The sequence below is a fragment of the Olea europaea genome, unplaced genomic scaffold (assembly GCF_002742605.1).
Source record: "Olea europaea var. sylvestris unplaced genomic scaffold, O_europaea_v1 scaffold574, whole genome shotgun sequence".
In the NCBI taxonomy this organism is placed as follows: Eukaryota; Viridiplantae; Streptophyta; class Magnoliopsida; order Lamiales; family Oleaceae; genus Olea; species Olea europaea.
Window position 1 is genome coordinate 326,134 of NW_019264080.1, and position 24,205 is coordinate 350,338.

General features: G+C 33.3%; 2 protein-coding genes across 3 annotated transcripts; both read left to right on the forward strand.

The window, feature by feature from the left end:
* Positions 1–1,822: 1,822 nt before the first annotated feature.
* LOC111389289 (glycine-rich cell wall structural protein-like) lies at positions 1,823–3,240 on the forward strand. 2 transcript variants are annotated; one of them, XM_023014203.1, is made up of 3 exons: positions 1,823–1,963; positions 2,304–2,621; positions 2,786–3,240. In XM_023014203.1, exons 1-3 carry the CDS (start codon positions 1,867–1,869, stop codon positions 3,067–3,069), a joined length of 699 nt encoding a protein of 232 aa, XP_022869971.1. In that variant the 5' UTR covers positions 1,823–1,866; the 3' UTR covers positions 3,070–3,240. The 2 variants fall into 2 exon arrangements, with proteins under 2 accessions (XP_022869971.1, XP_022869972.1); XM_023014204.1 differs by having other exon boundaries at positions 2,837–3,240.
* An 11,844-nt stretch (positions 3,241–15,084) lies between these two features.
* LOC111389278 lies at positions 15,085–15,420 on the forward strand. Its single transcript, XM_023014192.1, has one exon. The coding sequence runs from the start codon at positions 15,085–15,087 to the stop codon at positions 15,418–15,420; it is 336 nt and encodes a 111-aa protein (XP_022869960.1).
* Positions 15,421–24,205: the final 8,785 nt, after the last annotated feature.

The window sequence follows — 24,205 nt, forward strand, 5'->3', positions numbered from 1 at the left end:
TATCTATCTTCATTATTATGTTTGCTCTAACACATATGAATATCTTTTAGATTTTCATTTTTCCAGAACATTTAACTTAACAAAATGGAAGAGCATTACTTTTTCTATTGTTAAATAGGAGACTTTTTTTTTTTTTTTTTCCCATCCTTTGATTTATTCAGATTGTTCCAAATCCCAGGAAACTAAATCTTCAATTTTTTTTAATCAATAAATCTCAATTATTTACTTGTATTGTTTTTATACCTTTCCATGTGATAATGTGACTATATATGTAGAAGAGGATCTCTTTATCACCAGTATATCCTCAATATCTATCACAAGACAATTAAAGACTCCTTTACACAAGTTTTATTAATATACGTACATGACAAATTACAATAAAATATTGGAATGGATAGATGATAAGAATGGTATAAAGGTAACCACTATGTACACTTATTGACTTTTATCGATAACAATCTTACGGAAAAATAACTTGGCAATTTACCATGCACTATATACCTTCTCTATGTAATATAAGGTTTATGGAACATTTGCGAGTATGTGTGTAGTTCCATTTTATCTGAAAATTTTAAAGTTTGCATTTTTTATTCGTAATTAGAATTATTTAGAATTTTATGTAATATTTAGAAAACTTGAACATTATATTTTTATTCTTTTTCTCTTAAAGAATTTGAAAATTATAGTGAAAACTATAGAATCTTACCAACTTTTAATGAAGAAAATCCTTTTTGTTTTTAATTAATTAAGAATGATTCACAATGAGCAGTATCTTTAAATCTGTCTTTAATTTTTTCCTTCTTCATTTTGCAAAGTTGACACATTTACTAGCTAAAATAAGTTTAGTAAGAGCATCTTCAAAAGATTCTTTAAACATGAGATATTCTCTATTTTAAAGAGTCAATCTTTAAAATCATACTTCAAGCGACTCTTTAAATTAACATTTTGTTTTAGAAAGTGGGTTTGGCTCTCCAAATTTGAATATGCAAATTCATTTTCTATAATTAAATGCATTTAAAGTATTTCAATTTTCAATGTAGGAAAATAATAAAATAATCTAAAAAAAAGCTAGTTAAAATAAAAGATAGATAAAAATAATAAATATTTTTTTGAAATAGTAAAATTAAGTTTTAAATATAAAGAGTTTATTGAAGTACTTTAAAATTCTAATTCTCTAAATTTATAAATACCCTTTAAAAAATAAAAAGTCTCTTGAAGATGCACTAATATAATATGTCATTATTACTATATTAAATTTTAATGACCAACCAACAATGTTACTTTTGCACATAACTGGATATAAAACACATCAATGGCTACAGGCCTCATTGATTTCTCGATTCACGCCTAGAGTTTTCAATTAGTAGATTAGATTAAACCACAGTGTTCCTGAAATGATAAGTGAATTAAGCTATTCAAACGGGGAGTTTTGATAGATAATGTTGACAGAGCTGAGGCGACGAACTGTGATTAGCCTGTATTTTTTTTTTTTAAATCCTGTCTTCCAATGAATGTAAGCCAAGTATTGTCTATCAACATTTCCCGTCAAAATTTCCTATTTGAGTAGCAGGATTAATGATAAATATTTAAGTGATCAATATTTTGGAATAAAATGATATCCAGCCGAATACAAATTTGGCATAAAATTAAGTGTCGATCAACAGTGTTTTTAAGATCGACGTGTGGAATTTGTACGTATTTGAAGTCTGTGTATTTATTGCTCCAACTAAAAGCTGTACCTACTCAACCCTAATAATGGACTCAACCTCTTGCAAGATTTGTCTATAAATAGTGATGAAACACTCTAAACATTCTCATCAAAAACATAAATCAAGTTTCTTCTTTCTTAACAATCAGTTATAGCAAATGGGTTCCAAGACAATTCTTCTACTTGGCCTTCTGGCTATGGTTCTTTTGATTGCATCAGAAGTGTCAGCCCGGGAATTGTCTCAAACTTCCACCCGTAAGTTTCTTCTTACACAAAAGCTTTCGTCGTTGAAAGTAAAATTTCTTCTACATATATAAAAAGATTGCTTCCAGGACAATGTGTACTTCAGTACTTGTATCGTAGAGTTTAAGAGTTTCATTTTTTTCCTATCGAACTTTATAGACTGTGCGCCTGTCTGGTAAACATATTAAGTATTAATATTCTATTACCTAACAATATGTACTTAAGTACTTGTATCGTAGAGTTCAAGAATTTCATTTTTTTCCTATCGAACTTTATAAACTGTCTGCCTGTCTGGTAAACATATTAATATTCTATTACCTATCTTGTACTTTTGCTCCTAAAATTTGTTCAGATAAGGAGGCTGAGAAGACAAATGGGGTTGAAGAATCCAAGTATCAAGAAGGCGGATATGGAGGATACCCTGGTGGCGGTTACCCCGGTGGTGGATATGGAGGAAACCGAGGAGGATACCCTGGTGGCGGTTCCCCCGGTGGTGGATACGGAGGAAACCGTGGAGGATACCCTGGTGGCGGTTCCCCCGGTGGTGGATACGGAGGAAACCGAGGAGGATACCCTGGTGGCGGTTCCCCCGGTGGCGGATACGGAGGAAACCGTGGAGGATACCCTGGTGGCGGTTCCCCCGGTGGTGGATACGGAGGAAACCGTGGAGGTCGTGGTGGCGGAGGAGGCTACTGCCGCTATGGCTGCTGTGGCCAGAGCTATTACCGAGGGGGTTGCCGGTTTGTACTTTTGCTCCTAAAATTTGTTCAGATAAGGAGGCTGAGAAGACAAATGGGGTTGAAGAATCCAAGTATCAAGAAGGCGGATATGGAGGATACCCTGGTGGCGGTTACCCCGGTGGTGGATATGGAGGAAACCGAGGAGGATACCCTGGTGGCGGTTCCCCCGGTGGCGGATACGGAGGAAACCGTGGAGGATACCCTGGTGGCGGTTCCCCCGGTGGTGGATACGGAGGAAACCGTGGAGGTCGTGGTGGCGGAGGAGGCTACTGCCGCTATGGCTGCTGTGGCCAGAGCTATTACCGAGGGGGTTGCCGGTGCTGTACATATGCAGGTGAGGCAGTGGGTGCTGAACCTGAAGCAAAGCCTCACAACTAAATCCCACCTCAGAAATGCTGTGTTTTCTTAAACGTTGTTGTATCTTACGTATGAATAGGAGGCTGAGTGATGTACAATATCCATTTATTGTGGATGCATGGTTTGTACTTTGTACCAGTTATGCCTCAGCCGTATGAGTTAAAATAATGCAACATTATGCTTCGTTTTGCATGGATTTGTATCACTTTTTCTGCATTAATCTTTTTTTTTTCCTCTAAAAGAAATATATTAATTTCGTCGAACAAAAATGGAAATGAAAAACAAAACGTAAAAGGACACAACATATTGAACTTTTATTTTCGAGAAAAGTAGGACTGAAATGCTCCGGAAACATTATGCAAAGATTTAAAATTTATTTATAAATTAATATTTAATTCTAGAAAAGGATATTTAACATTAATTAAATTTAAATAGTTTAAAGTAATTTTTTTTTAGCTCTACTGAATTATAATCACAGTTTAGGTGAAGCTAATATGACATTAATTGATAAGTAGAATTAAATGACTCATTTAACACATTTCATTTAATCAATCATCTAGTATTATCTAAACTAGGGTTGTAACCTCTATGAGACTACATAGCATTATTCAATAGTTTAGCCTTCAATCTCCAATTATGTTAATTTTTAGTTGAATCGATCCTCCAAAGCCTTTGAGGGAGTGTAATTCTTAATCATAATTGTCAAAGATTACGATCATAAGTGTCTTAAGGAAAATTATGTAGTGAGCATCTGCACAATATGCAGCGTGTCAATCTCAATTTTTTGCTAATTCAGAAATATCTATCAAAAAATGAGCAATGTATTAGAATTGATGCTCATGTCTAAATAGTCGTCACAAATAGCTCTGTTTGTTTGTTATTTTAATCTCAAATCAAAATCAATAATTAATTTTAACTACACATTTTATGGGTTCCACTACTTTTTAGTCGCATTTTTCACGAACTTTTATCAAAATCTATAAAAATCTGATTTTAATCTACAACAAACAAGGGTATATCTTGTTGCTCTAACATGATCTGGGAAGACCTGTCTAAAGTTATCAAGATCTATATTGCCACTTGATAAGATTTTTTTTTTTTTTAATGAAAATATGAGTTGTTAGAGCAATTGATTTTGGGAAATAACATAGTTTTTCTTTTCCAACATATTTACCAAAACATATTAATAATACTACCATGCTATTCCTCACCTAAATTATAAAATAGTACAAAATTAGAGACCTTGAGACACTATAATAAAATTAAAAGGGACTTGCTCTAGTGACAGGCAATAGGCTCGAGGTGGCAACACCTTGGCCCTTGATCTGAATCTCATCAACCCTTGATTTGAATCTAATTCTTTACAGGGCTGTCATTTGGCCCTATCTGAATGGCAAAACACAAATTGCAAATGGACCTTGAAATTTGCAACGAAAATCCGTCTTTATTTCATCAAGTACGATCTCATCTTCTTGAATAATTTTATGAACACTGAAAATTCATACCATGAACTAGAGTGAATTACCTAAATGGTCATTAAACTTTGCAAAAAAATTTCCCGGGGTCATCGAACTTTAAAAATCATCAAATTCATTAATAAACTTTACAAAAGATTTCCATGGGATCATTGAACTTTAAAAATCACCATATTCATCACTGAATTTTGCAAAAAGTTTTCACAAATTCACTGAAATTTACAAAAGGTTTCCTATGAGTTACTAAGTACTCTTGGGAAACCTTTTGCAAAGTTCAATAATGAATTATGTAATTTTTAAAGTTCAGTGATCTCGTGAAATTTTTTTACAAAGTTCGGTGATGAATTGGATGCTTTTTAAAGTTCAATGACCCGTTCAAACCTTTTACAAAGTTCAGTGACCATTTGGATAATTCACTCCAATGAACTATAAAGTGGCTACGTGCCGAGAATGGATTGACCCACCATGCTAGTTGTCTTGCATGATCAAAATGGGGCTCGGCTAGTACCAGTTTGTAGCTCACTTTTCTAACTAAAAATTGTATGTTTATTCTCCGAAGTATAGCGAAGACGTAAATTTATAAGGAAATTGTAACTGTAAAAAATATATATTTTGTTAAAAAGAATCATGAATTTGTAAAAGTCCTTTTTTATTTGCGTATTTTGTGTACGTTTTAAAAAAAATAAAATTGAAATATCAATGTAAGGTAAGAAATATAGAAGTTAGATACTAAAAAGTCATGAAGTTTATAACTGTTGAAAATCTTCAACAAAATATTTATCTTGTCTTCTATTTGATAGTCCATACCATGTCAGTCCTTCACGCCCATTAGAGCCTCATTTCATTTTTAACCTACTTCAATTGCTTGATGTAACCTTGCAACCTAAAATAAACATAGCTTTTGATGTTACAATTGACATCAAAGATATTAGTAGTTCACTTATCATCAAAAATACTATCGAAAATATTTTTTCATTGTTCATCACTATAAAGAAAGACTAAAATTAGGCATAATTGCAGCAAAAGCCCTAACTTTTGAAACACTAGCAGATTTTCACCAAGCATTTGATTTGTTGCAGCCATTATCCCTAACATTCTCAAACGTTGCAGATGAGGCCTTTTTGTTTTATCTTATTTTTTAATTTAAAAAATGTAATTATTTAATGTGATCAATGGAAAGTTACACTTCTGCCCCTTCCTAAAATATTAAAAATGTTGTCAAAGTTAAATTTTTGTTCAACTAGCGGAAGGGCCTCACCTATGAGGTTAAAAAAGGTTATTCTTATGAATTAATCCTATATATAGTTTTCATATATATTTCGTCCATCACAAAATACAATTTTAAAGGAATCTGGTCCTACACATATAATTCGGCCCACACTTTTTAGATGTCCTAAGCCTAACCATTTAATTTTTATTAGATCAATTTAATTTTAAACTTAACTTTAAGATAACCTTATACATAATTAATTACATATATAGGCCTACATGACAAATTAAAATTTCCCCAATAGAAAAACATTGAAGGAGCAAAATATTCGCCTTTTAAGAAAAAATTTGAAACATTGAAGGGGCACGATTGCCATTGGCTGGTCCTAAGATGTTCGAGCGTTAAGTAGATATCAAATATGGACCTTACAAATATTTGAAAAGATATAATAATAATAGCATTTTTTTATTAAATAAAAATATTAAAATTGCAAAAATAATAATCTAAAACTTTCGAATAACTAAATTAAATTTATTCTTCTATTTTTGATAAAAAAAAAAAATTAATTATTATATTTTTACAATCAATATGTTTCAGAACTTCGATTTTCAATAGATGCCATGGCCAATGCATTCAACCATTTGTGTGATATTGTTGATCGAAGGTAGAATTTCATCGGCTTCAACGTTTAGAAACTTATATAGGAGAATACAACTATAACTAGTATAATCAATAATATTTTTTTAAGCAATCAACGTCATTGAAAATAACAGTCTATCATTTTTACATGGTCTAATGATTCAATTGCCTTTTTCATCTCTATTGACAGATCATTTCTCACAATTTACAATTCAGAAAATATCAGAATCTGTGTCATGCTTCAAAATTTCTTCAATCTCATCGCACTAATTCTTCAAACAATTATAATTTGCATACTGCTATTTTGTTAAATCAAAGAAAAACCCGAAAGTATTTTCATATTTTTACAATTGTTCAAACCTTAAGAGAAAAAGGACTTGATCAACTCCAAAAAGATTCTTCATCTGGAAGTGTTATCTTATCATTGACAATTTTATTAAAGCACTTATTTCTATGAATAATATGATTTTTCATGAAATTTAGGTTCAACTTTTATTTGAGCAGTAATTTTTTTGTAATAATATAGTAGGAATCAAATCCAGTTTCTCTATATGTTTCAAAAAATGAATAAGTGCTTTCAAGTGATTAATATCAATATTAATAAACATGATGACACGTCGTCACTTATGTTACTCTATTAATAATAGACATATATTGTACCAAATAATTATGCTAAACAAGAACTAAAAATGTATGTCAGAAATAAACTTTTAACATCTCTAAATGTCTTAAGGTCATTATATGTTGGTCAATTGACAGTTTCATGGACGGTTTCTATCCAGAAGGACTCCAAGTACACATTTATGAAAGTTCAGGAACATCCACTGACACAATTGAAGATTAATATAAATTTTGTAAAAATTGAAAAGATTAGGGACTGTTGCTACAATTTTTCTATACATGTCTTTGCCTAGTAATTTGAAGTGGTTTTTTTTTTTTTTTTATTGGAGCTTGAAATCTTATTACTTTAACACTTTTACTCGATTTTTCCAATATATTTGTGATAGCAACTTAAGTATTTGACCTTTTACATCACATCGCTTTGTAGAATATGAAAATAGTATTTATTTACATTGTACAATTCAAAAAAATATTTAACCTTTATATAAGAATTTGCCATATCACAAAGTGCAAAATTAAGATTATGATAATCACATGGTGTGTAAAATGTCATCGGGCCATGAAGTCCCTTTCGGGGCCTAGCCTTCTTTCTCAACTTGAGTCTTAAGTTCAACGCCTTACATAGTGAGAATTGTCAAAGTATCATCACAACTAAAAATGGAATATAGATGTAATAGTTGGAAAATTAATCAATTCCATACTTTCGTATCAAAATTGGAAAAAAAAAAATTTGAAAAAACACAAACACCCATACAAAAAAAGGGCAAAAAAAATTAAAGTAAAAAATTCGTGAATCGTAGTATTATTGTCAAAGATTGTAAATATAAGTTAGAGAATTTGCATAGGATTGAAATTGGGGATGAACAAGTAAAATAAAATGAATATCAAAAAGTCAAGTAACAAACAAAGAAACGGCAAAGACAATGAGAAAATACAAAATAAAATGAAAAGTCACTAATTTACTTAAAACTTTTTTTCACCTTTGAAAATATAATTTTTATTTGAAAAAAAAATCATTATTTATAAATATAGTAGCATGTTATAATAAAAGTTTTTTTTAGGACTTTCATCAAAACGGGGCTTTAGGTTATTGTTTACCCAGCCTATAGTTAGGATCGTCACTGCATCACCCTTGCTCCCCTGTGGCTATGTAACTTGTACAGAGGGTTTCATTGTGATAGGTCTAGCTTCTGAAAATAACGGTTACATCACCCCCAATCAATACTTTATTTTTTTTTTAATTTTTGTATTTATTTGGGTCAAGGATTTTGAAAGAACTATTTTAGAATTTTGTAATTACTAAATTATATTTCATCTTCTGAATTAGAAAATTGTTGTTTATTGAGTTTTTTTTTTAATAATATAGATGTTTTTTATATATATCTTAAAAGAGCAATTTAAATTGAATATTAAAAAATTGCATGATTATATAATTTAAAACTAAGTTCAATTATTTTAAGTTAATTAATTATTATTTAAGATTGGCCCACAACTTTGTTAATCAACTTGGCTCTCCACCCCACCTACATAAATCGATTCATGTATCTGAGATGTGTTTTTGTTTCCACTTGGTATGTGCTTTTGGATTTTCAGTTATTACATTATTCTCACCCTGTTTGATAGGTATTAAAATTAGACTTTAAGTAGATTTTGAAAAAAATTGATAAAATGTGGGATTGAAAAGTTGTGGATCCCATAGAATGTGTGGTTAAAATTAGTTGTTGACTTTGATTTACATTAAAATCTAAATTTTATCACATTCATCTTCAGATTTTGGACAGCATCCAACTTAAAATGATTTGCAAGAGGTAAAGGTTATAGGTTTACTATCATGCATATTGAATTTTTTAAAAATTTTAATCATATAATCATATTGGTTCAAAACTAGCTGGTCTTTATCTTTATTTCTCTAGATTTGTATACCTAAAATCTTTTTAGCAGGGCCAAGATTTTTCATATCGAACTCAAATTTTAGTTTTGACTTAATATTATCAATCTTAGTTTTGTCACGACTGGCAAGCAATATATCATCTACAGAGAGAACTAAGTACAAGGAATTTTTATCTCCATTATCTTTACAATATAGACAAGTGTCACATTGACTCCTTTTGAAGCCAGGTTTCAGAACAAATGCGTCAAACCTTTATACCATTGTCTAAATGCTTGTTTCAAATCATACAATGATTTCTTTAATAGACAAACAGTATTTTTAGAATCATCTCTTTCAAAACCAACAGGCTGTCTCATATAAATTGTTTCGTACAATTCCTCATACAAAAAGCAGTTTTAATCAAATTCCCATTAAATCTGAACAAGTGCAAGTAAACATCTAATAGTAGTATATTTTGCAATAGGAGAAAATATTTCAATATAATCAACCCTTTCTTTTTGTGTAAACCATTTTACTACTAATCTAGCTTTATATCTAATATTTTTACTGTCTCCTTCACCTTATTTTACTTTATAGATCCACTTGCGGTCTATTAGTTTTTGATCTTTTAGTCTATCAACAAGAATCCAAGTTTTGTTTTTATGAAGTGAGGACATTTTATCCTCGATGTCAATTATCCAATTTTTCTTTTCTTTGCACTTAATAGCTTCTTCATAGGAGTTTGGCTCATTTTCAAACTGTTCTTGATAGGTTAATAGAGAAACAAAATCATTACTGTCAAATCTGGTCGATGGTCTAATCTCCCTAGTAAGTTGATACTCTTCAAGGGGAAAGGGAATGGGATCGTGCAGATTAAACTGATCAGTTTCTTGATAACTTTCAGGTTCTATAGGGGTATTATTCTCTTCAGAAACAATTTGGTCTATTTGAGGTATAAGAGTATTTTGCTCAATATGAGCAGATTTCACCTCGATTTGAGCATCTTTTTCAATCATCACTCATCTTCTTTCAAAACATGGCATTAAGGTTTCATTAAAGACCACATCTTTTCTAACAATAACCCTATATCCTCTTTTAGATTTTACCCACAGCCTATAACCTTTAACATTTTCATCATAGCCCAGAAAGACACATTTAAGTGACCTTGGTTCCAATTTACCAAGTCTTGATGAGCATATGCAGCATAGCAAAAAAATTTTACGTAGGAATAATTCATAGATTTATTTGACCAAACAGATTAAGGCACTTTAAAGTTTAAGGCTCTGGTAGGACTTCTATTACTTAGATAGGCAGCAGTTTTGACAGGTTTACCCCAAAACAGTTTAGGCAATCCAGAACGCAACAACATGTATCTAATTTTATTTAATAGAGTCCTATTCATTCTTTCTACTATACCCTTTTGTTGAGAAATATAGGTAACCGTTCCGTGTCTTAAAATACCATGTTCTCTGCAGAAATTATGGAACTCATTATTACAAAATTCTAAACCATTATCTGTCCTTAAGATTTTTATTTTGTGATCAGTTTGGTATTCAACTTGAGTCTTCCAATCACTAAAGGCTAAAAAGGTCTCATCTTTATGTTTTAACAGGAAAACCCATATTTTTCTTAAAAAATCATCAATAATCAATAAGAAATATCTAAAGCTAGATAAAGTATTCACAACGACAGGTCCCCATAAATCAGCAGATATTCAAGAATTTGTTTAGATTTACGGGTTGCTCTTGGAAAAGGTAGTTTGATCTGTTTCCCTATAATATATTGTTCACAAGGACCAAAATCACCAAGATTTATCTTTCCAAAAACTCCATTTGACTGTAGAAAATTTAGACCCCTTTTGCCAATATGGCTAAGTCTATTATGCCATAATTTTGCAAGTGTAAAGTTTTCAGATATTGCAGAAGCAGTTAGACTAAGTTAGGGTTTTGCACTTAAAAAATAAAGACCACGTCTCTTAGGAGAGCTTATAAGTAAATCATTGCCCTTAAAAATTTTGATGTGTCCTTAACCCATATTTATGTTAAACTCCATGTCATCCAACATACATAAGGACACCAAGTTCCTCTTTAAATCAGGAACATACCTAGTCCCTTTTAAGAAAAGTACATTACCATTATCTAGTAACAATTTAATAGTACCTATTCTTTTTTACTCTAAAGGTAAAATTATTTCCCTTTATAACCTATCCCTCTTTAGTTTTCTCAAAGTCAAGGAAACAATTTTTATTTGAGCACATATGAAAAGAACAACCTGAGTCTAATATCCATTCATCACTCAGTCGTTTTTCCATATTGGCAAGGACTAAACCAGTTTCAGCTTTAAGAATTACTCCCATCATCAAACTTATTCTCTTTAAGATCATTTTTCTTTGTAAAACAATCTTTAGCAAAGTAGCCCTGTTTTCCACAATAATAACACTTCTTTCCTTTAGTTTTACTTTTAGACTTGTTTTTATCACTCAATCTGTTTTTGTAATTATCATTATAAGGGTTAGAGTGATGATTAGATTTACCAAAAGCTTTTCCTCTCGCAAGAAGATTATCTCCATCTTGATTACTACTAGACTCTGCCTTTATCTCTAGAGCCTTATTCCTTAAGGAATTAATTATAACATCAGTAGTGAGTTCTTCTCTACCATACTCCAGAGCAATTTTGAAGTCCTTGTATTTATCACTAATGGAGTTTAACAAGACAACAGCCATCTGAGCTTTTAAAAGTTCTTCATCACAATTGGCCAAGTCTTGGGGTAAGTGTTGTAAATCTATTCCAATTTTCATCCAAGTCAACTGAGGGAACCATTTTAAAAGAAAAAAAATTGTTTTAACAAGAAGCATTTATTTGGAGTAGTTTTTGTCACATAATTATCACCCAGTTTAGTCCACAATTTCGAAGCAGTTTTTGTTTCACCAATGCTTCTTATAACATTTTTAGACAAGTACAAAAAAATAGTACTCAAAGCCATTTCTTCTAGTTCAGCTTTCTTAGCAGGGGCTAACTCAGCAGGCCAACTATCATCTAGTGCCTTAACACACCTCATTTGCATTAAAATAGCCTTCACTTTTGACTTCACATGTTAAAGTCATATTTTCCATCAAGCTAATTAACCTCAAACTTAGCAGTTTCAATATTGTTATCAAGTTATGAGTCAAATGTTTTAAGATAAGTTTACAAAATTGCAAAGAGGCAACAAAAACACAAGTTGATTTAACACAAATCATTGTAGTACACGCAGTAAAACAAGATTTTGCAAATTTCATGCACTAACAAAAACATGCAAGTCAGGATTTAAAGAAAACACAATAACAGAATTCACACAGTGATGTCTCTGAAGTATCTCCTTCAAGATCCGCCAAGTATATGCTTGTACTTGATTTATCTCATATTCCCAAGGCCTCAGAAAAGCCTTTGGACAAAGATTAGTCTCAAGGGGGGCAATTGTGTATGGTAAATCAAGGGAAAAACCAGACACCCTAATTTCTGAAAATTAAACTTTACTAAAAAGTAAAAGATCTCACCTAGCGAGTTTGAAAAACTCGTTTTCATTCAAATCTGCTTAACAGCAATTCCAAAGATTTATATCTAGTCCAGATCGAACAACTTTCTCCAATATCCAAGTATCTTGCTCCTCAAAAATGGCTCTGATACCACTGTAGCACCAAAGATCACACGATATTACTATTCGAGTCGCAAAGATAAATGAATTGTTGAAAGTAAAAGTGCAGAAAATCAAAGAATAAACACAAAGAATTATTTCTGCTTAAGCCTCCGAGGTTCGATGACCACTTCCAATGCTTACATCCCCGTTGAGCATCCAATAATATGGATTCCACTCAGTTGCACAAGATAACTCAAATTGTTAACAAAATTTACAAAGATTTGACCCAATACAAAGAGATAAAGAGCCAAAACGCTTATCTCTCAAAGAACTCCAGAAAATCTTAAAGAATCACCAAGAAACTTCACCAAACACTTAGAGAAATATCGACTCCACTAGAACCTTTGTTCTCATAGATATTCACTTAGAATATGACACGTTAGGGACTACATCACACAGATTACAAATCTCAAATCAGGAATTTGAGAAAGAAAAAGAAAACCCTAATGAAAAACTAGAGAGATATTTCTCTCAAACCAAGAGTCTCAAAACCAAATGACAAGCCAAGAGTCTCAAACAAAATGAAGGGTCACCAGATACAGAAGCTTCCAGTATCATAGGCCAACGGCCATGATAAGGCTACGTATCAATCATCCAAGTAGGGCAATCACTTAAAGAAACGCATCATGTAAAACATGCCTTTCACAAATTTGGCAGCACCCAAAAAAAGATCCAGGGTTCGAGTCCAACAACTAGTTTCGTTGAACAAAAATGGAAATGAGAAAGGAAATGTGAAAGGCACTCTGATCTATTGGAAAAAATTCCAACGTATGGGGACATTCATCTATATATATTAAAATGTGTGATGCTATTTTAAAGCTTAGTCAATAAAGTGATCCGTTAAATTTAACTTTGGATAATAACTATTAATGTCATGAAAATAAAGTGTAGAGACCGACATGATTATTTTAAATTGATGAGGAGCCAATTTAAAATAACTGAAAGATAATAACTGCCATATACATTTATTTATCATGGGTCGTTGTCCCAATTGAATGTGATTTTCATTTCTCTGCATCCCCATCGATAGAGAAGAATTTTCTAAGAAATTACGCATCAATTGGAAGATTATAACCCGTTCAAACAATCATATCTATGGATCAAGGTATGCTTTCGCTTCTAATCTTCTCTTTGATTTCAACATGGAGGATTTACATGCATATGAAAGGGTTTGATAAAAGTTTTAGTTCATTTTCAATTTCTACAATGGTATCAGAGCACTCCACTGTTGAATCTTTGAGAAATTAAGGTTTTAACAATTCTTAATTTTGGGTTATTTGATCTTCTATCATGTGATTATATGGAATTTAGTTCTTGCAATATTTTCAGAGTTTGCGTATTTGACAATTTCGGATATGTTTTTGTTGAATTTGAAAATTGTTTGGCAAATTATTCTTGGTTATCTTCATAGATTTGGATTAATTTTTTTTTTTTTTGGAATTTCTGTTTATGGATTTTTTGGGTTTTAAAAAAAATGGAAATAAATGGATCTGGCCGACAGCAACTACAATGAAGCAGCGGCTATTGCGTTTTGCAGCAGCAGGGCTAGGGCAAGAGAAATAGAGATCAGTGATGGACTTTTGGAGGGCGGGGGCCTGAGGTGCAATTTTGGTAATCTCATGCCCTTGCTTGCAATAAAGATTATGGTTAGGGTTGTAAATTTTAAATTTCAGTCCCTAAAGCTTGAAATCCATCCAAGTTAGACCTTTAAAGTTCTGGGTTTAATAATTCAGTTCTTGAAGTTTGAAAATTATTTCATTTGGGCCATTAAAGTTCTGAATTTTACAATTAAAACCCTCAATATTTATAATTAAATCAAAGTGGCCCTCAAAGTTTTAAAATTTTCAAATGTTGACGCCTAAACTTTTGAATTATTAAACCTTAGGTCCCTAAAGTTTCAAAAGAAGTTTAATAATGCAAAATTGGTGATTCACTTTCTCATATTTTGGTACTGAGGACTCTTTTGAGTGCTGGACAATCAAATTCAAATATTTTGGTAAATCATTTATGATAAATTAAGATTGTCTAGTATTTTAAATAAACTAATTGAAATAATATGTCACCAAAGTGACCTCCCTTGTATAGATTGGTTTGTTTGGGATGTTTAGATGTTGTGTGTGTACTTGTTCAGTGGGTATTAGTCGGCCCAAATAAAGGTTAATATTTGGCCGAATTACATACACACTTGTGGTGGTGAATGTGTAACAATTATAAGGTTTCCATGTGAATAATAAATCAATCCAATGGTGGGTTTATTATTTGACAGGTGTTATTGTTAATGTTTGATCACTATACCAAGATTACCACTTGCAATTAATGCTACTATTCAAAGTCTTGATATTAATGTTGCACTATGTATCTTGAGATGGAGGCTTACCATTATTTGAATTTATTGATTATTAAATGTGGATACTGATATGAGCATGATTATTTGTTTATTTTTGTTCTTTATACAGCTAATTCATCTGCTACTAATATATCTGCAAATGTTAATGGGACAAACTTCAAGGATTGAAAAGAGAACATATTGATTATTTTTGGCTGCATGGATCTAGACCTTGCGCTTCAAATTGAGAAACCCACTCCTCTTACGAAAGAAAGTTCACCTGATGAAAAGAGAAACTCTAAAAAATGGGATCTCTCAAATCGCAAAAATCTAATGATCATTAAGCGCGGCATTTCGAAAGCATTTAGAGGTGTAGTATCCAAAGGGATAACTAAAGCCAAGGAGTTCCTCGCCAAAATTAAGAAACATTTTATGAAAAACGATAAAGCTGAAACAAGCATGCTTTTGCAAAGCTTGATTTCAATGAAGTATAAAGGCAATGGGAACATAAGGGAGTACATCATGGAGAAGTCTCACATTGCTTCTAAACTTTAAGGGCTAAAGCTTGAGCTGTCTGATGACTTGCTCGTACATTTGGTATTGATCTCGCTTCCTGCACGATTCAATCAATTCAAGTTCAGTTATAACTGCCAGAAGGAGAAATGATCTCTAACTGAGCTCATTTCATATTGTGTGCAAGAGAAAAAAAGGTTGAAGCAAGAAAAGATAGAAAGAGCTCACTTGGCAAGCACTTCTAAGAATAAAGGCAAGGAAAAAAGAAGAAGGAATATGAAGCTCTCCTAAGAGTTTAGTACAAAAGAAACGTAAGGAAGACAAAGTGACTTGTTTCTTTTGCAATAAGACTGGACATGTGAAGAAGGACTATATCAAATATCATGCTTAGCGTGCAAAGAAAAGTACAATTCTTACTTTGATCTCTTTTGAGGATAATTTAGCTTTAGTACCTAGAAACACTTGGTGAATAGATTCTGGTACTACTACTTACATAAGTGTTTCTATGATACATGTATGTGGGTGATGACAAATCGGTGGAAGTTGATGTAATAAGCACTTTTAGGTTGTTATTAGGAATTGGTCATTATTTGGATTTGAAGGACACCTTTGTTGTACCATCTTTTCGACGTAATTTGATTTCTGTATCTTCGTTGGACAAATCTGGATACTTTTGTTCATTTGGAAAAAAATCAATTTAGTTTTTTATTAAATTCTAATGTTATTGGTACTGGTTCATCATATATATATGATAACTTATATTTGCTTGATATTATTGTATCATAAATGAAACATTGCATATTGATTTACGTGGTACTAAACGCAAATTAAATAAAGAGAATTCAACAAAATTATGGCACAAGCACTTAGGTCACATCTCAAAAGTTGAAGTTGAATGACTTGTGTTAGATGGTATTTTGGATTCCCTTGACTTCACGGATTTTGATGTATGTATTGACTGTATCAAGGGAAAACAGACCAAAACAAGGTGATTAGATGCTAACAAAACTTCGGATGTCTTAAAATTGATACACACGGATATTTGTGGACCGTTCCCCATGACTTCTTAGAATGATCAACAATATTTTATATCTTGCATAAACGATTATTCACGGTATGGGTACCTATATCTTTTCCATGGAAAGTCTGGACATGTTTAAAGCTTTTAAAACTGAGGTTGAGAATCAACTCAACAAAAGGATAAAGAGCGTTAGGTCTAACTGTAGTGGGGAATGCTAGGGCAGATATGACGGTTCAGGTAATGTCCAAGACCATTTGCTAAATTTCTAGAAAAATGTGGAATCGTTCCACAATAAACCATGTCAGGATCCCCTAGCATGAATGGTGTAGCTGAAAGACGAAACATGACTCTTAAGGAAATGGTAAGGAGTATGACTAGTTATTCTACCTCACCAAAATCACTTTGAAGAGAGGCATTAAAGACAACATGTTATATTCAGAACATAGTACCAACTAAGGCAACTGCCAAAACACCTTATAAGCTTTAGACAGGCAGAAAGCCCATTCTAAAGTATTTTCACATTTGGAGACGTCCAACCGAGGCTAGACTTTATAGGCCACATGAAAAGAAATTGGAAACCAAAATAGTGAGCAGCTATTTTATTAGTTATTCTGAACGATATCTAGGGACTATAAATTTTATGATCCCACACTTAAGTCAATTTTTTAAATGAGAACTGCAACATTTTTTTGAAGATGTTGAGTTTGGGGTAGAAATAAGGTTAGAGACATTGTATTTGAGGAAGAAGTTGAGAAATGATCGATTTCAATTCTTACTATTGCTTTTGATAATGTACAGGTTTTTATACCTATTGATCAAGAAGTATATCCAGAACCTCAACAAGACAATGTTGAGGAATATCCCATCCAAAATGAAGTAATTATTCCAGAAGTACAAACTCAACAACCTCAAGAAACAATACCATTAAGGAGATCCACGAGAGAAAGGAAAAATGATATTTAAGATGATTTTATAGTATTTTCCCAGAATATGAGGAAAATAATGGATTGGTGGAAGATGATCCAATCAATTTCCATCAGACCATTCTCAAAAGTGAATTGATGTTATGAATAAGGTGTATAAGTCTATACATGGCAATAAAGTTTGGGATCTTGTCCCGTTACACGAAGATGTGAAGCCCATTAGTTGCAAATTAATTTTTAGAACCAAGAGAGATTCAAAAGGTAATGTGGAAAGATATAAGGCTTGTCTTATGGCTAAATGCTTTACCCAAAAGAAAGGCATTAACTTCAAAGAGACTTTCTCTTCGGTTTCAATGAAAGACCCATTGAAGACAATTATGGCACTTGTTACGCATTTTGATCTTGAGTTATATCAGATGGATATTAAGACAACATTTTTCAATGGCGACGTTGATGAGATGATCTACATAGTGCAACCAGAAAACTTTATGTCAAAACACCCAAAGAATATGGTTTGTAAATTTAAAAAAAATCCATCTATGGGCTCAAGCAAACTTCCTGTCAATGGTACCACAAATTTCATCAAGTAATTATTTCATTTGGTTTTGAGATGAATGCCGTTGATGATTGTGTGTATCACAAGTTCAGTGAGAGTAAGCATATTTTTCTGATTTTGTATATTAATGACATACTGCTTGCTACTAATGATATAGGCATGTTGCACGAAATCAAGAGATTTTTATCAAGGAATTTAGCGATTTAGATACATCAGAATCACTCTCGAGGTATTCTTGAATTGTCACAAAAGAGCTATATCGATAAAAGACTTAAGTTGTTTGGCATGCAAGACTGTAAATTAGGTGACCCCTGTCACTAAGGGAGAGAAATTTAGTCTCAAACAATGTCTGCAAAATGACCTTGAAGTTAAGGAAATGCAGAAGATTTCCTATACATTAGCTATTGGGAGTCTAATGTATTCTCAAGTTTGTACACGTCCAGACATAGCATTCATTGTTGGAATGCTAAGAAGATATTTAAGCAACCCTGGGATGGATCATTGGAAGGTAGCCAAAAGGGTTATGAGGTATTTAAAGAAAACAAAGGATTACATGCTCACATATAGCAGATCGGATCAGTTAGAGATCATAAGGTATTCCGATTCTGATTTTGCTGGATGTCAAGACAGTAAAAAAATTACATTAGGTTGTATCTATTTGCTAGCTGGAAGAGCTATTTCCTAGAAGAGTGCCAAGTAGACACTCATAGCTTCTTCTACCATGGCAGCAGAGTTTGGAGCATGCTATGTGACATTTCACCATGGAATATGGCTGCGAAATTTTTGCTATTAGGCTGCACATTCTGAATGGCATCAAATGACCGCTAAAGGTATGTTGTGACAATAACTCAACAGTCCCGTATTCCAACAACAGGAGCTCGTCTAAATCAAAACATATTGACATTAAGTGCCTGGTTTTGAAGGAAAGAGTACAGAGTGGACATATTTCTATAGAGCATTGGGACAAATTCTATGATTGCGGATCTGCTTATTAACAGATTGACACCAAAGGTCTTTTAGGAGTACGCTGCTCGTATGGGTGTTGTATTTCCTAAGGATATCGTATTTTAGGGAGTTTGTATTCTCATTACATTATGTTTAGTTCTTGGATACATTTGTGTATTTGAATATATTTTTGTATAGAAATAAAGTATTTAGTTAAGAAATAAGGTTGGACCAGTTGAAAATAGATATGTATGGATCACATAACATGTAATTTCCATGCTACTCTCCTATGATTGATCTATGTCATTTGGTTGTATGGGTATACATGGACCATTGATGGATTTAATCATGATAAATATGACGAAAATCATTTTGATCAGACATCAATATAATTGATAGATGAGATTGTTTGAAAATACCCTTAATAATGATAGCAAAATTTTGAGCTCATAAAGTTGTGCACATTTGTAATATTACATGTATGGTCCAGTGGGAGATTGTTGGAAAAAATTTCAATGGATGGGGCTACACATGTATATATTTTAAAATGTGCGGTACTATTTTAAAGCTTAGACAATAAAGTGATCCATTAAATTTAATTTTGAATTAATGGGTATTAAATGTCATGGAAATAAAATGTAGAGACCGGGAGGATTATTTTAAATTGATGAGGGGCCAATTTAAAATAATTGAAAGATAATAACTGCTATATACAGTTATTTATCATGGTTCTTAATTGAACGTGATTTTCATTTCTCTGCATCCCCATCAACATAGAATAATTTTCTAATAAATTAAGCATCAATTGAAATGTCATAACCCTTTCAAACAATCACATCTATGGATCAAGATATGCTTTCGCTTCTAATCTTCTCTTTGATTTCAACTTGGAGAATTTACATGTATATGAAAGGGTTTGATAAAAGTTTTAGTTCTTTTTCAATTCCTATATGCTCGGCTCTTATGCCTCCTATAAACATATTAACATTGGCAATTCTTTACTCTTGAAGTTGTGTAACGATGTTTAAAGGTTGTAATGGATGTAGTTATAAGAGCATGATCACTTTTAAAGATTAAACCAGTGAGGATCTAATCTCCCTCATTCTGCTGGACCCCAATGACAATGAGTTGATCTATAGCCAGATAAGAGGTTAGTTGAGGAATATATAGGATATTGGTTCTCTTAGAGAATAAGGTGGATGTATGCACAGAGATATATGAGCTATAGATGATGCTATACAACTTAGTATAGAGGCTAGGTAGTTGCTTCGAATAGTCTAGATGGAACATCAGCAGGTCCTACACCTTCTCAACTCACCTTGCCCTACATTTGTATAAATACCACGACCTTCTCAGTTAGAATAGCTGGAAGATGATATTAATGAGATCGACAAAGATCATAAAGATTGATGAAGATCACGAAGATTATGTAAATAATCGTATTAACCATATCTAGGATAATTACTTATATTATATTTAGATTGATATCATAATTATATAAGGTAATACTCTTCCTATATAGTGCAAAGAATCCCTCAAGGGAAGGCCATTCAATCAAAAGTTTGTCATGGTATCAAAAGCTACCTCGTGGTCTTTATATTGAATCCTCGTAGGATGGGTTTTTTGTAGTGGTTGACAGTTGATAGAATTTTTGTCAACCTATGACATTTGTGGTGGATGGGTTGACATAATTTAGTCAACATGTGACCCTTGTAGTGGTCGAGGTTTATAGAATTTTTGTCAATGTGTGACTCTTCGAGGCATTGAGTGCGGGGCAATTCCTGCCATCCTAAACTTGTTTTGATTCCCTTAGTTTCAATCTATATTTTTCCCTTCTCTCTCCTTGTTATTAAAAAAAAATTGTGGTTTACTTGTTTTCTAGGTGGCTTAATTGCTTGGTAATTTTATGAAGATGTGGGATGTGATTGGAGGTTGAAAACTTTTGTATTCAATGGAGAGTCCGAGTAAGACCGTGACTTCACTTTGCGTAAGCTTATTTTGGAGGGATGGATTGTGGCCTCTGTGTGGTTATTTTTGGACTGCCATTGGGGTTGGGCTTTTGAGTTCTTTTGTACACCGATAAAAAAATTGATGCTTCTTAATCATCTAGCATCAATGTGAGGGAAATGTCAACGAGATCGATAGAGATCATAAAGATTGACAAAGATTACGAAGAATTTGTATATAATTATATTTATCATATATAGGTTATTTACATCTACCATATTTAGATTGAGATCATAGTTGTATAGGGTAATTATAATGTTTACACAAATCTGGTGAAAATGCTTGCATATCATTCTAGTGTGCTTGTCTTTATATAGTACATAGTGAACTAAAGAAGTAATACACAATTAGTTCAATTTGCTGTATATAGTAGATGTGATTGATAGAGTGATTCTTTTTGAATCCCCTAATCATGCGGTTCCCTTATACGACCCCTCAAAATCAATGTGCTATCAGTGACATTGATTTTGCTTTGCAGGAAATTGAAGCGAGATCGATTGAGAGCCTTGGTCAGTAAATATGCTAGCTGATCATCTGTGTGAACATGTGCAACTTGAAGACGACCACGATGAACAAAGTCACAAACAAAATGGAGGTCAATTGCTATATGTTTCATCCTGGAGTGCAAAACAGGATTAAGACTAAGTTGAGTGACTCCAACATTATCACAAAGGAGCCGTGGAGGAGCATGGAGCTTAACACCAAGTTCATCAAGAAGGGATTGAATCCAGGCAATGTCAGAGGTGGCAGTGGCAAGGGCCCGATATTCAGCTTCGGTGCAGGATCGAGCTACGGCCTTTTGCTTCTTAGTGCTTCAACTGATAGGATTATTGCCCAGAAAAATTATGTAAGCTAAAATGGACTTATGATCATCAAGATTACCGCCCCAGTCTGCATCTGAAAATCCACGTAGAATGGGATTGGTTTGACGTCGAAGTAGAAAACCAAAGTGAATCGTCTGCTTAAGATAACGTAGGAGGCGCTTGACATGTTGCCAATGAGTCACAGTAGGTTTGTGCATAAATAGAGCAAGGTGATTCACTGCAAAACCAATGTTTAGGCAAGTGAGAGACAGGTATTGCAATGAACCAATGGTGTGGCGATATTCCATAGCATCACACCCAGCAGTGCCATCATGGAGAAGAAGTTTTGTAGTTGTAGACATGGGAGTTTGAACCTCCTTGGCACCAGTCATCTTTAAACAAGTGAGAAGATCATGGACATAGCTGTTCTGGGAGAGAAATAGACCTTGTTGGACTGAAATGACTTCAACTCCAAGGAAGAAATGTAGATCACACAGCTCTTTGAGAGAGAACTTGTCAAAGATTGAACCACATGCTCCAAAAACTGATGATTATTGCTTGTGAGAATTAGATCATCTACATAAACAAAAACATAGAACAAAGTCTCATTTTGGTTGTAAATAAAGAGAGAGCTATCAGACTGAGAATTGAAGAAGCACAACTCCAATAGCCTGTTCCTCAATGCATTATATAAGGCCCTCGGGGCTTGCTTTAAACTATAAATAGATCTCTGCAAAGCATATACATAATCGGGATAGGACTAATCAGTAAAGCCAGCAGGTTGAGCCATGTACACCTGCTCAGTTAGTTGGCCATGAAGAAACGTATTATTGACATCAAGTTACTTCAATGTCCAATTGTTGGATGAAGCAAGAGATAGCATCAGTCGAATAGTTGTGGATTTTACAACAGGACTGAAGGTTTCGACATAATCAATGCCGGGACGCTGATTGAACCCTTTCGCCACAAGTCGTGCCTTGAACCTATCCACCGTGCCATCTTCATGGCGTTTAACCCTGAACACCCATTTACAACCAATCAGATTGGCATTAGGAGGTTTTGGAACAATCTTCCAGGTACCTGTGACACCAAAGCGGTAGGTGTGGAGGAAGGAGCATTTGAGGCAGCAACCCGAACAGGAGATACAGGCGTGATCACAATTGGCGATTGATTTGCCAAACTAGGAGATGAGATAGTGGCAGGGACACAAGGTGGGGACCACTTAAAAGGGTCGAAGTATTTCGATACATACGTTTGATATAGTGTTCATGACCAACCAAAAGATCATGCAATTTCGAAAAGGACAAAGCAGATTTACGGGTGCGAATAGGTGCTGCTATGTCTCGAAATTCTGGACCAAGACCATTTAAGACATACAAGGTCAAATCATCATCTAAAATTGGTGCATCAATCAGAGAGAGTTCATCAGCAATCACTTTGACTGCATGAAGAAACTCGGATACCGTGCGATGACTTCTTTGAGCTACATAATACGAGCTAAAGATTTGTTTGCAAATAGATGGGCTAAGTGTTGCCAACCATCATAACTAGTAGTAGTCATGGCAATGAGAGGCATAACGATTTCAGAAATCGATGAAAATATGGTATTAAAGAGCAACTGGTCCTGTCGGAACCAATGTGCATATTTAGCCACAGTAGCACGAGAAGACTCAGCAGTGGGTTTAAGAGAGCACTAGTTGGTGCCTCTAGTTATCCCATCAGATCATATCCAATGAAAATGGTCAGGAAAGTTGCACGCCAGGAAGGATAATTTGAGGATGTGAGTTTGTATGGCAATTGGCTGTAAGTGTTGATGGCAATTAATGGAAGTTCAGAGGAATCTGAGGTTTTTTTATTCACCAAAGGAGGAGTGGAATTAACACTAAGAGACAACATGGAGGCCAAAAAAACTTGTTGTTCTCGTGAGAGAAGAAGCAACTGATACCATATAATGTTTACACAAATCTGGTGAAAATGCTTGCATATCATTCTAGTGTGCTTGTCTTTATATAGTACACAGTGAGCTAAAGAATGAATACACAATTAGTTCAACTTGTTGTACATATCAAATGTGATTGACAGAGTAATTCCTGCTAAATCCCCTAATCATTTTGTTCCCTTAGAGTAATACTCTTTCTATAAAATGTAAGTTATCCCTCAAGGGAAGATCATTCGATCAAAAGTTTATCAGATGAAAAAATTCGATAAGAGATCCACATATTCAAGCTTTAGAAGTTGTAGGGCCATTTTGATATGACTTTTGAAAAATCAAAAGGAGCTTTTGAGATAAAAAAGTTATTTTTGAATCCGTTTGGTTAATTTTATAAAAATGCTTTTGATCGTTAGAAGAATTTTTACAGAATTTGGTCAAATATGACTTCATCTAAAAGCACTTTAGAATAAAAAGCTATTATAAAAATTAAATTTCAAATAAAAATTAAGATAATTTCCTTTAAAAACTCTTTTAGAGGAAGTAAAAGCACAAGCAAAAGCAAAAAGGCCATGGGAAAAGCCCCTTGGACAACCCCAGGACGTCCAAAGGGTTGTCAAACAAGCAGAGCCCAAGGGTCCT